At 36.9% G+C, this 14259-nt stretch overlaps 1 protein-coding gene and 1 pseudogene across 3 annotated transcripts; one reads left to right on the top strand and one right to left on the bottom strand.

Annotated features, from left to right (window-relative positions):
* Nucleotides 1–1468: 1468 nt before the first annotated feature.
* Nucleotides 1469–3943, bottom strand: LOC132127219 (ATP-sensitive inward rectifier potassium channel 1-like). Of its 3 annotated transcripts, XM_059538989.1 has the most exons (3): nt 3842–3943; nt 3572–3715; nt 1469–3059 (listed from the first exon to the last, which is right to left on the bottom strand). In XM_059538989.1, exon 3 carries the CDS (start codon nt 3050–3052, stop codon nt 1925–1927), a length of 1128 nt encoding a protein of 375 aa, XP_059394972.1. In that variant the 5' UTR covers nt 3053–3059; nt 3572–3715; nt 3842–3943; the 3' UTR covers nt 1469–1924. The 3 variants fall into 3 exon arrangements, with proteins under 3 accessions (XP_059394972.1, XP_059394971.1, XP_059394970.1); XM_059538988.1 differs by lacking the exon at nt 3572–3715; XM_059538987.1 differs by having other exon boundaries at nt 3572–3937.
* A 7280-nt stretch (nt 3944–11223) lies between these two features.
* LOC132127746 (somatolactin-like) lies at nt 11224–12231 on the top strand (annotated as a pseudogene).
* Nucleotides 12232–14259: the final 2028 nt, after the last annotated feature.

The raw sequence follows: 14259 nt of genomic DNA, 5'->3' as shown, positions 1-14259 counted from the left end.
TCTCGCCTTTACCCATCTGCTACTGAGTCTCAGTCTCGCCCTGACATTCAGGCTTGCCTTCTAGTGGCCTACTCTTATGCTTCTCCTTAATCTAATTTGGCTTGTGGTCTAATCCTCAAATGAACACTCTAAGTAGGGTTCGGTATCGAAAACTGGTTCCTTTTTAGAACCGATTCCAAATTTCCAAGAATCATGAATTCATTAAGAAGCGTGCATTTCAATTCTGCTTAACAATTCCTGCGTTCCCATTTTAATGTGAATTCAAACCATTTAATTGCAGGAATGGAAAGAACTTGCGCCCTGTTTGCGTGCTTCGCACATGAAGCGCAGGCGCATGCACAGTGAACAGCAGTGCGGGTTCCCGGTTTGTGTCCGTTCTAGGACCGTTCTGTGTATTATCATTGTAGAAAAAACTTGTTCCGGTCCAAAACTGACTTCTATCATATTTATCGACCAGTATGCAGAAAACTATATCAGTATATCATCATAAACACAGGCATTTGTCTTAAATGAATGTAAACAGATGAGAAAGAAAACGCATGTACAGTATTTTTAGTGCTGCGTGCATTCTGTGTTAAAGAGACAGCAGCCTATAAACACGCTTATTTAATTAATTAAAAAATAATTCACTGATCTTGACAAAATATATTTTATAACTTTAATTAATCTATATTTTATTCATGGAAAGATAACTATGCAATGTTTTTAAAAATGTTATTACTGTTTCAGTACCTGAAATTTGGTTCAGTTTCAGTATTTATTTATGCTATTAATTAATTTGTTTATTCCTATTGTATTACTTACTCTTGTCTTTAACACTTTAATATTTTAAATTTATATTAACCTAGTTGTTTTTGCGGTGGTATTTTTATTTTTATTTTTATTTTTTTAAGCATAGGCAAAATTCTGTAGCTGCTGGTTTTTGCTCATGTTATTTAGCTGCAACAGAATGCTTTGTTAAAAAAAAAAATTTTTGACTTAATTTTTTTATATTGGATTTCTTGAAATCTTATTGGAATCGCAACTAGGAATCAATAAGAATCAGCATAAGAAGAATCGTAATCAATAAAATTTAAACAATACCCAACCGTGACTACAAGACATCTGCATTCTAAGGTTGGATCCTAGCAAAAGAAACCTCATAAGTGATGATATGAAACACTTTCCGGGAGTTTCAGAGTTACACATTGAAGGTGTGGTTTAGTCTGGGGGGTACAAAAGAAAATCTAAAAAGAAGACTGTTGTGATTAAAAGCTATTTATTGACAGGATGTGAGATGCATGTGCAATGAAACATCTGAAAATGTGCATGTCTACAGCATTTGTCTTCAGTTTCCCCTTAGAACCAAATGGGTCACTATGGTAACTGGGATTTGTTTTCACCCACAGGTAGGTGAGGCCATCATGTCAACTGTATTTATAGCCACCAACTCTATACATCATGCAACTGGTTCTGCGTAGTTCGCCACTGTCATACTTCTATAAAAACAGATACTTTTATAATGTTACAAGATATTTCTATTTTAAATAAATGCTGTTTTTCTGAACTTTCTATTCATCAAAGAATCCTGATAAAATTGCTAAATTCTCCCAATTTATCCACCATCTGGGTTTTCTTCATTTTGACAGGTATTACAATTTGATTAAAACAAGGCATTTTGTATTTACAATCGCTACCTTATGGAACAGGCTTTGTGTCAGAAACAAATGATACCTTTAAAGTCTGCCTACACAGGCAGCTTACTGGGTTTTGGAACACAGCCGATGTGTATGCCAGGGTACATAACAAAACGAACCCTCCTTTTTCCTCTTCTCTTTTATGTGGCATCTAACTTTTAAAATTACAAAATGCCACAATGTCAGAGGATGTGACCTGCATATTTAATCAGTTGCTGCTGCAGCAAACTCCTAATCTCTCTTCTCAGTTACATCACCACAGTTTGAAGGTCAATAACATCAAATCCCAGATTATCGAAGCCTTCACGTTCATGTCGGTGGAGAATGAGTTCCTTGTTATGTTCGTTGTTGAAACAATAGGCACAGTGCGGGGTCACCGCTGACTCCGTTTTGGAAAAGTTGGACAGGTTGACACAGTATTTCCCACCCTTGGTGCGAGAGACGACAGGCAGGAAGTTGCAACCCCACTTAATCTCCCTTGGCAGGTAGGAAGTTCGGACTTGGCAGGACGAGCTGGTGGATTCAGCCGTTCCATCCAGGAAGACCACCAACTCAAAGTCCTGCTGCTGAAGAGTGTCCGCAGCCATTTCGGAAAACGGGCTGGATTTGTCGATCACGTGGTACAGGGCAAGTGGACAAATGAAGAACAGGTTGTCCTTCCCAGCATCCACTAAAAAGTCAATATTCACCTGATCTAGTATGATGGTTTCCCCCTCTGGAGTGATGGTGGTTCGGAGAAGCTTTCCATAAATGTGGCTGCCAATAAGAAGAGATTTTCGTAGGTTGGCCACCCGTATCTGGAGGCACAGATTCCCCTTCCAAAGACAAATGACAGCTATTTCACTGTAGGTTACCGTTTTTGCTCTTTTCTTTGGGAGAGAGATCTTTGCCAAAATGAGTCCACACATAAAGCAGTTTATGATGGTGCCCATGAGGGACTGGATGATCAACAGGGCGACTGTGCCCGGGCAGTGACCCGTGAGAGTCCGACTGCCATAGCCAATAGTTGTCTGGGTCTCTAAAGAGTACAAGAAGGCGGTCGTGAGACTGTTAACGTTATCTAAACATTTCATCTGCTGGGATTCAGACGAGTTCTGGAGAACATCGAAGTCTCCGTTAGTTTTTGCAAGCGAATACCAAAGCAAACCAAAAATGAACCAACTTCCTGTGAAGGCAGCGACAAATAAAAAAATGACAAAACACCAATGAATCTCAACAAATGTAGTCCAGAAGTCCATAAGGAAAGCAAAATGGTTGTGATATTCAGTAGTCCCAAATTTAATGTTGCAGTGGCCATCCTTTGTAACAAGACGAGTTCTCCTAATTTTCCGCTCGACAAGGTGGTCATGAATTTGTTTCCGGATAAACTTGAACATCTTTCAGCTAGCAGAAAAACATAAACATGTATATCAGTTATATATATATATATATACACACACACACACACACACACACACACAAACACACTGTATATACACACACACACACATGTATATAAATGTGTCATTTGAATAAATTAACATACTAACTGAATTTACTTGAAACTATTAATTATGCCGTTTAGCTGATATATATACAAATATTTAAAATACAATTAAATAATATTTTATAAGCTAAAAACACATTTTAAAATGGTCTCCTCTTAATAACTTAGATAATTTATAGAATAGAGTAATAATTATTTGATGCCATACAAGTAAAAAAAAATGTCTTCTGCAAGAAAGCACATTAAAATTCCAAAGTTGCTTACAAACCCAAACCTCTGAAGGCAATAAAAGATAAATACTGCATTTACTGTAGCTCATAATCCACTCAAACACAACAAACCACACCAATAAAGCACTAATTTCATTTCTTTGTCACCCTATAAATGTGAAAAATTATTCACCTCCTACCTGCAAACTAAAAACGTCCCAGCAAATAAAGTGTTGCTTGAAGTTCATGCCATGAAGTTCTCTTTCCAAGCATATAACCATCGGGGTGCTGCTAAAATCCTCAATAAAATGTCCTAATCCCAGGCACATGCCACAATTTACACACTATAAAGCAAAAACAGCTTAGAAAATGGTCCCAAAACTAACCTCACATCAGATGTAGTGTTCGCACACCAATCAGCCAAAGCAAACAACACGAAAACTAATTAAAGAGACACCATTATAGCATACAGGATAGGTTTGCATTGAGGGTCAATGTTCTAGTTATCCAAATTCCTCTTTAGATCCTCCTCAGCAATCATGGAACCCCATCTGAAAGGAGAAACTTTAGCTCCTGACTGCTTGTACCCATGGGAACACAAAGGCTTTAGAAAGAACAACACAAATAGTAGAATCACATTTCCTATTGCGCTGATCCTTGCCCCCTCACCCCCATGACTCTCCTCATCTCTGCATTTGCATTTATTAAACTGATGTGAACAAGAGTTGGATAATACATTTACAGTGAAGGTCAAAGTTTAACTTTAACTAAAAAAAAAACCTTGTTAATTTTACATCTTTATGTTTTCATTAAGTGAATCATAAGAATTCGAGATTTTGTTCAAGTTCTCAATGTAAACAAAAGCCACCCTGCAGCAGAGATGGGTAGTAACGAGTTACATTTACTTCGTTACATTTACTTGAGTAATTTTTTGGGGTAACTAATACTTTTCTGAGTATATTTAAAGATGGGTACTTTATACTCTTACTTGAGTAAATTTTTGGGGAAAAATCTGTACTTTTACTTCGTTACTGGGGGCGACGCTCCTCTCGTTACTTTATCTTAATGCAATAAATGTTATAAATGCTTCAGTTTATTCCAAACGCGCCATCTACTTTTTTCTGGGCAATTAGCGATGCCCATTCGCGAATGATTCATTCTTTTGAGTCAATTCTGTTCAAAGGCTTGATCAAACCAATTGGCAAACGAGTGAATTGGTTCATGAATCAGTTTGAATGAGTCGTTCAGTTCCCTGCCGCACACGCTGAGCATCTGAAGTGGTTCACTCAGAGTTGTAACGTTTAACATCAGCAGCGTTGAAAACGTGGCGATAGAACTGCACTGAATTGAAAGCAAATCTGCAAAGGCTATTATTTGCTTGCGATGGAGATCCTTATTAGATGAACACCGCGTGTGCTGTCTACTGTTTAACAGGTAATAACTTGGGCTACATTCGATTACAGTACACGATACCACTGTGACATTAGTTTGTTGTACGTGTGTGGCTTATAACAGAGGGGAGTCAAGTTGAATGCAGCTTCCAAATGACAAAAAATAGCCAATTAAGATTTTATTAATTTTAATACAATCACACCGGTGCGAGTACGTTCAGCAAGTCATATCATCAGCTGCTAAATTCAGATCTGTCATCGCTTGCTGGCGCTGAGCCAGAGATAGATGTGTTTTTACAGGTCCTTCTCAAAAAATTAGCATATTGTGATTAAGTTTATTATTTTCCATAATGTAATGATAAAAATTAAACTTTCATATATTTTAGATTCATTGCACACCAACTGAAATATTTCAGGTCTTTTATTGTTTTAATACTGATGATTTTGGCATACAGCTCATGAAGACCCAAAATGCCGGTCTTCCCTGAAATAGACGTTGTTTGGAGGGAAGCATATGTTGCTCTAAAACCTTTATATACCTTTCAGCATTCACAGAGCCTTCCAAAACATGCAAGCTGCCCATACCGTATGCACTTATGCACTCCCATACCATCAGAGATGCTGGCTTTTGGCTGATAACATGCTGGAAGGTCTCCCTCCTCTTTAGCCCGGAGGACACGGCGTCCGTGATTTCCAACAAGAATGTCAAATTTGGACTCGTCTGACCATAAAACACTATTCCACTTTGAAATAGTCCATTTTAAATGAGCCTTGGCCCACAGGACACGACGGCGCTTCTGGACCATGTTCACATATGGCTTCCTTTTTGCATGATAGAGCTTTAGTTGGCATCTGCTGATGGCACGGCGGATTGTGTTTACCGACAGTGGTTTCGGAAAGTATTCCTGGGCCCATTTAGTAATGTCATTGACACAATCATGCCGATGAGTGATGCAGTGTCGTCTGAGAGCCCGAAGACCACGGGCATCCAATAAAGGTCTCCGGCCTTGTCCCTTACGCACAGAGATTTTTCCAGTTTCTCTGAATCTTTTGATGATTTTATGCACTGTAGATGATGAGATTTGCAAAGCCTTTGCAATTTGACGTTGAGGAACATTGTTTTTAAAGTTTTCCACAATTTTTTTACACAGTCTTTCACAGATTGGAGAGCCTCTGCCCATCTTTACTTCTGAGAGACTCTGCTTCTCTAAGACAAAGCTTTTATAGCTAATCATGTTACAGACCTGATATCAATTAACTTAATTAATCACTAGATGTTCTCCCAGCTGAATCTTTTCAAAACTGCTTGCTTTTTTAGCCATTTGTTGCCCCCGTGCCAACTTTTTTGAGACCTGTAGCAGGCATTAAATTTTAAATGAGCTAATTAAGTGGATAAAAGTGTAAAATTTCTCAGTTTAAACATTTGCTACGTTATCTATGTTCTATTGTGAATAAAATATTGGCTCATGTGATTTGAAATTCCTTTAGTTTTCATTTTATTAAAATTTAAAAAACGTCCCAACTTTTCCGGAATTCGGGTTGTATAAATTTATACACACACACATAAATTACATACATTTTATCTATATATCTAAATAAAAATAGGTTCAGTATATATGACCCAAAGTAACTAGTAACTAACTACTTGAGTAGATTTTCTATCCGATACTCCTGTACTCTTACTCAAGTAACTATTCAAGACTAGTACTTTTACTTTTACTTGAGTAAATATTTCTAGAAGTACTTTTACTTTTACTTGAGTACAGTTTTTGGGTACTCTACCCACCTCTGCCCTGCAGGGATTTTCTTTGCCTATTTAGCATTAATCTGAACAAATTATATGAATGTTTTTAGTAAACTCAAGTACACTGACACAAATTTAATTACAATCAAAAATTAACTAGCACATAATTCAAAATACCGCAGTCAAACACACAGGTACAGACGCTGCTAACACGCTACACAAATACCACTTATCACACGTAACCACATTAACTTCCTCTGTAAGATAAACCTCAGATTGACAAATGGTGTCAAACCACACTCACATATCACATAAATCAATTCAGAGAAAGAAACAAAGAGGTGTTGTATTTAAATCCTGTAGCTCAAACAAAGAATGTCAGATTTTCACTGTGCCCATTTCATTTGTGATCAAAATTTATAATGCAACCCCTTTTTCGGATACCTTGGCAATTGAATCACCACTGGCTAGTAAACATTTTAGTTTACTCGCCAGGGTAATTATATATATATATATATATTAGGGATGCACCGAAATGAAAATTCTTGGCCGAAACCGAAAACCGAAAAAGAGAAAACCAAGGCCGAAAACCGAAACCGAAACACCGAAAGAAATTATCCCAATTATTAGTACCATTGCATTTATTGCTATGACCGTGTACTAACTTTACTAAAATTAAAACATTGCAATTGCATAAATTAATATTAAAGTTTCAAAGATAATTACAATTACATAAATTATAAAAAAACATAAAAATGCATAATTACAAATTATGCAAATATTTATTAAGCACATTGCAACAATGCACAGTATAAAATAAAATTCAAACTAAAATTTAATCCCACTCATCTGTATATTAAATAATAATGTACAGGCCTACTGGCCTGCAGAAAGGTTTTAAAATTAACTGTTCTCTCATAAAAAGTGCATTTAGGTGAAGAGCATTTGAAATTTTTCTCTGTAGTACTAGAAAGTGCATTACTTCTCCAGTAGGCAAGACTGTTATCACTTCTGGGGATGGGGACTTCAGACAGATAACCATCTAGCTGTTGAGCAGTTGAGCTTGTCATCTGCCTGACATTTGAGAAATATTTGAGAGAGTGTATTTAAATAGGGCCAGGGCATAAATAAACATTTTTATCAAATTAAAGCAGAAATCTAGCAGAAATATGGCTACAATCTGATATTATGCATGTATATGTATATGTGTGTGTATTATATATGCAGAGACGAGTCTTTTTTTTTTTTGCGCTCTGATCTCAGTCTCCTGCACTTGGCGCTTCTCCGTCTCCACGCGGGTTCTCCGCATCCAGCGCGGCCTGGAGCATTTCTCGTGTGCTCTGCCATATTTCCGCGTCCAAGTAATGGTCTTTATAACGCGGATCAAGCACATTCGCGATGAAGTGCGGAGGATCCGAAAAGATCTCAGTGAGACGTGTGCTAACAGACTCTATAAGACTGTACTTTTCTTTGTTTTCACTTCGTGGTCCGTCTCAATCTCTTTGTTAGGAGACGCTTTAGTGCTGCGAATAAAGGAATAAGAATAGAGAGAATGTTCTCTATTAAGACCCACTGGTGTGAAGTGAATGACGCGGGGAGCTCGTGGTCTGCGCTATGCAGGTGCACGTGCAGGTCGCGGTTTCTGTTTGCGTCATCATAACATTTCGGCCGTGTTGTTTCGGTAATAAAAGTGTTTCGGCCGAAAACCGAAAATGCACTTTTTGGCCATTTTCGGCCGAAAATTTTCGGTGGCCGAATATTCGGTGCATCCCTAATATATATATATATATATATATATATATATATATATATATATATATATATATATATATATATAATAAATATTTGTAAAATGGTGCAGTTTTTTAAATATTTGAAAGTACACTATTAACATCAGTCAGTCAAGCTGTATAATATTAATATTAATATTATTTAAGGATAGAACTTTAGTAATTAGAAGTATTCATGTTTGAATGCATATTAGTCATTTTAACTGTAAGACTTACATAAACTCAGACACTTTGATCTTCTGAGACACTCAAAAGACACACAGGGCATTAACATATAGTCATCTGTTCCCACATTTCACAAAGAGGCAGTGCGGGAAACACCTCTCTCACATATGTTATCAGTTCCTTCTCATCCCCTTCCTTACCCACCCTCCCTCCACTTGGTTTCACTCAGAATGGTCAATAATATAATGTTTTACATTAATGCAAGTGATATTTACACTTGCTCTGGAGACACCGTGGTTCTAGTTCTCCTAGATCTGTTGGCGGCTTTTGACACCGTTGACCACCCTACTCTGTTAGCTAGACTGGAGACATGGGTGGGCATAAAAGGCTCTGTCCTGTCATGGTTCCAGTCTTACCTTACTGACAGAAAGTTTTTAGTAAAGATGGGAAACTTTTCCAGCTCCATGGCACCTCTGAGCTGTGGTCTTCCACAGGGCTCTATTTTGGCTCCCCCTCTATTTTCTCTTTACAAGCTACCGCTGGGCACAATTTTTAGGAAACACTGTGTATCATTTCACTTTTATGCAAGTGACACCCAAATGTACATTCCAATCAAGCACAATAATACTGCAGCATTAAATGTGATCTCTTCATCTATGCTTAGAGGAGGTGAAGGCATGGCTAGCTCAAAATTTCCTATCTCTTAATGATGATAAGACCGAGGTCATTGTTTTCAGCCCGAGTGAAAGGTCCCAGTGCACATGCCCAGACTTGGGGAATCTATCTCCCTTTAAATCTACAGGAGTGCGGAACTTAGGTGTTCTTGTGGACCAGTCTTTAAAGTTTGATAAACACATCTCATCTTTAGTTAGTTCCGGTTTCTACCAACTTTGCTTACTATCTAAAATCAAAGGCTTTCTCACTCCAATAACTCTGGAAATGGTGGTTCATGCTTTCATCACGTGTCGGCTGGATTATTGCAACTCACTATATTGCGGGATATCAGATTCTTAAATTTCCCGTCTTCAGTTAGTCCAAAATGCTGCGGCCAGACTCATCCATAATTGTCGCAAATATGATCATATCTCTCCCATCCTCAGATCTTTACATTGGTTACCAGTCCGGCAGAGAATAGATTTTAAAATTCTTCTTTTTGTCTTCAAATCTTTACACAACCTAGCACCGGTTTATCTCTCTGAACTTATTCATCCGTACATTCCGTCCAGAAGTCTCAGATCCCACGACCAGGCACTGCTGGTAGTCCCTCGTGTCAGACTTAAGCGTAGAGGGGAGCGTGCTTTTGCGGTGGCAGGACCTCGTCTGTGGCACACCATGCCTCTAGAGATCAGAACGGCTCCCAATCTCTCTGTTTTTAAGTCTCTGGTCAAAACTTGCCTATTCTCGTTAGCATATTGATTACTTTTATCAGGCTGTTCTTATTTTTTTTTTTTACATCTGTTTCTTTGATTTATAATTAATCTTAGCTTAGTTGTTCTCTATGTGCTTATGTGTGTTTTGCTGCTTTTATTTTTATATGCTCGTTCTGTAAAGCACTTTGATCTGTCTAGCGGCTGTTTTAATGTGCTATATAAATAAATGAACTTGAACTTGAACTTGTCTCAGGGTGACTGGTACAATGGTCTCAATCTTACAAAAGTAGACTAAAAGATAATTCAGATCCTAAGAGTTAAGAGATATATTGATTACTGTAATGGGAGTGCCCTTTCCCAGGGTCCTCCATGTAAATTACCTTCTATTCCCATTGAGTTGTAAAGCCACCCAGATTTGGGACCTGAGTTAATGCAAATTCCAATCGTTAGCTTCTGTCTTCATCTTGTGGGATGTTTGTCTTGGTCTGACGTATTTAAGCAAATGTTGCAAAAGAATCAGGGCCTTCTGTAGCCGGAATGTGCCCACGATATGAAGTGTGTTCACACACTTCATATTGTGTATTTTACTAAAAGTCAGGTTTGCATCTTTTACTCTTAGATTCATCTTTGAGAATTTGATGTCTTGTAATATTTGATATCTATGAATTGGCTATGTAACTGGCATAATACATACCTGACTGAAAATAAATTGTTACATTTGATTTACTCTGACTTACTCTGAAATTATTTTCTCAAGTTGATTAAGTGAAGGCTATGTTTCCGCAAATCTGCGTCCAAGGTTAAGTGCTAGATGAAGCATACTGCACATCAGGTGAGGTTTTAGATTTCTGACTAACCGCTTGACTTTAGTTAAGTTGTCCACCATGTCCATAGTGTCATTGTGTCCCCTGCCAATGACTTCATAACCCCTCGATTTCAGTTTTGTAGAAAGCATGGAAACATCAAAGATGCAAGTACAAATGTTCCAGTTTCTTATTTAATATGACGTGGGAAAAAAATGCATGTGTAATAATTTATACTACTACTATATCACAGTATAACAGTGGACATACTACAAAACTTATGTTTAAAGTAGTTTTAAATGAAAAATGGCATGTCACATTGCAAAATATAATATTACTCAAATAGCGGAGATCTGAAACAGTAGCGCACAGAAACAGCTGAATTTTGCATCTGACACGTCTTTTTTATATTAGAGATTATGCATAAAAATAGTGAAACGTGGTCACATATCAACTTAACATCCCTTACGTTCAAGTTGTTTTCTTATTTGGTTTATTGATAAAACTGGTAGAGTATATAAGGTATACATAACTGTGAGAGGACCACAGTCAGAGAGTCCAACAAGAATTGACTTTTGTTCTATGAAAAATGAAGAAAACTACAGGTACAGAGAATTACATTTACAATTTTGCACAAAAGATCAATTTGCTAATTGATGGCTAACTGAAGCATATCTCGCTAAGAGTATGACAAACATATTAATAAGAAATGTTTATAGCATGTAGTCTCACTAAGTATAATTATACATTTTACAAAGTTGCTTTGATAAACATTCAGGCTATAAAATCAATGTGAACATTATTGAATGTATCTGCTAACGAATCTCTCTTTTTGTCCCGTTATCATCCTGAAGTTCTACAGGTCTGTGTGGCATTTGTGCTCTGCTCACCGCGGGCCGTGGCTGGATCTCCTGTGGACTGTCCGGGCCAAGATACTGCAGGAACGTCCTGCACCATCTCAATTGAGAAGCTCCTGGAACGAGCTGTTCAACATGCAGAGCTCATTTACCGCTTCTCAGAGGACTCCAAATTGATGTTTCTGAGTAACAGAGAAATGAACCTAAAGCTAAGCTTTAAAATTTTGCACTGTACCAAGATTTCAATCTAAATACCTGATGAAATAATTAAACAGTCAACTAGTACAGAATGATTCCTAAATATTTTCAGGATGAGATGCTCATTTCATACGGAATGAATCTGCATATTCCCGAAGGGACCATGTGTGCTCCTAAAATGGTGCCGGTTCCTTTGTCTAAAAGTGAAATCCAAGAGATTTCCGTGAGTTCCTCTAATGACATCTGATGAAATTGACTGTAAGAGTAAGAACTGCTGAGATAATGAATTTCTGGAAAATTCCTATATGTTTGAAAAACAATCTATCTCTCTCTCTGTCGGTCAGATACTGGGTGAAGGTAGTTTGGCATTGGAGGGTCCTGAACAGACATCCGATCGCTTTGTGTCTTCTAGTAAACTTGAAACTGTGAGAAGAGATTACAGTGTGACCTACTGCTTCAGGAAAGATGCGCACAAGATGCAGACTTTCCTCAAACTGCTGAAGTGCTGCCAGATCGATAAGGAGAATTGCTCTCTTTTCTAACTTAAAAATAATAATAATAATTCTATGTTATTTTCAGTGTTATTCTGCCAAAGCTGTTTTTGCATTTGCACAAATATTGAATTAAAAATCTAATAAATTAAAAAATATTTGCATGAATACTTGATTGAGCCATTGTGGGGTTTTGCTTTAAATGTCAGATATGGTTCACTGAAGGTTTGTAAAATGTCATTTTCTAAACTCTCAAACTAACCAAAAGTCTGAGACTTCTGGATGAAAATCTGTATTTGTTTACCAATAAAACCACAAAGTAAATAATATTTGTAAGGTTTTTGAGAGATTTTAAATGACTGGAAAATGGATCACATAATATAGATTTGACAGATAGATCAGACGGAAGCAAAAGCTCCTCTCGAATTATAACAGAGAACATGGATAATTGAGTTTTGTTCACTTGCTCTTTCAATCATTAAAGCAAAAGGAGGAAATACAAAATCTGCTTCTGAATTCCAAATTGTGGAAAAATCAAACAATGAGAGCCATCAAACTGTGTTGTTGTAATGGCTTAATGTGGTGAACAAAGCAGCAATTCATCTTGAAACTGACAGTGGGTAAATTACACTGAAACACTTCACAATATACCTCAAAGTCCACTGAGAACATCAAAGTTTGTGCCCAATTATCACTGCAAGAAGGAACAAATTAAACCTCTATCCTGAGCCCAGTCTTACACACACTTTCATTTACAGAGACCCAAGCACACAGCTTGATCTAGTTCCCCAGCATGTCACACATCTGAGATAAAACTCCAGACGGCTTTACAAACATCTCTCTCGTTTACACTGAGAGGTGTTGATGCTGTGAAGACTAAAACAGCAGTTCAGTGTTGCAGTATTAGTGAGCTTCATCCAAACTTCCCCACAGCAAGCCATACATAGAGGCTCTGACAATTTAAGAAGCTGTAATAACAGTAAAAAGTCAACAACGAATTAAGGGGGAGTAATGTTTTCTGCCAGTGCCAGCCTGACACTTCGTCGACAAACAAGAGAGCTGGAGTGCTGCTCTGATGCTGAAGTTTGCTGTCCAGTTAGCCTTTGCCATGGAGGCAAGTAGCGTGGCATTAAAAAAAAATTATTTTGTCTAAAAATATATTTGTGCAAGAACCATGTAGTTTAGTTCATGTTTCAAATATTAAAATAAAAACTTTTTTATGTGATTATAAATAACTGATGGTACGCCCTTTTACCTCACATTACATTAAGCCACTGTTACATTACGCAGTTAGGCCTAGCCTCTTCAGGAGAAATTAAAACGTGCAACACTAAGAAACTCCGCATCCTGAGAAAAAAAAAAATGATATGTTTTTATTATTATTTAAAATACAGTTAGTTAGGCAATATCACACAACATTTTTACAATTACGACTGCTTAATAGTTGTATAAACAGATCAATAAGCAAATACAATAATATTACTTACAGTTGAGTCAAAGTTTCATTAGTCCATCCATAAACATCTGATTGACTCTGCCGTTTGAACAAATCGTTTTAATGAATGAGTCAATGACTGACTTATTAGATGCTCACTACTGGCACATACTGGCGTTTTAATTTCGTTGAAAAGTATCATCACCATCATTTATTGTTTGTATATTCAAAAATATTTAAAAGAATCTCGTAATATTATTTAATGCAGTTGTATTTTTAATGTAATTATTTAATTTGATAACGTATAGATAATTACATTATAATAATGTAATTTTTAGGTCAAAAGTAAGAATTTGAAATGAAAGTTTTAATGAGATTAATGGCAAAAAGCCCTCTATAAAGGTAAAAAAAATTAAGCCCTTGGATAAAACATAAAAAGAGCCCTTCAACATTTAAAAAAGCCTAACTGTTGGTCAAATCCTTAAACAGACAGCTCTGAATTTACTATTTACTGTTAACCCTGGGTATTCATAATCTGACTGTTCCCTAACTCGTCAGGAAAACATTGTTAAAATGCACCTACGAAGAGCAATAAGATGGCATTATAAAATGAAAAGGTGCACTTTGTTTTTGAATGGTGAAGA

The sequence above is a fragment of the Carassius carassius genome, chromosome 45, assembly GCF_963082965.1.
Source record: "Carassius carassius chromosome 45, fCarCar2.1, whole genome shotgun sequence".
NCBI classification, from domain to species: Eukaryota; Metazoa; Chordata; class Actinopteri; order Cypriniformes; family Cyprinidae; genus Carassius; species Carassius carassius.
Note: the sequence above shows the minus strand (reverse complement) of the source record. Positions and strands in the feature narration are given on the sequence as shown.

Coding starts and splice junctions, on each gene's coding strand:
- LOC132127219 (XM_059538989.1), bottom strand. CDS start 3,052: ATGTTCAAGTTTATCCGGAAACAAATTCATGACCACCTTGTCGAGCGG.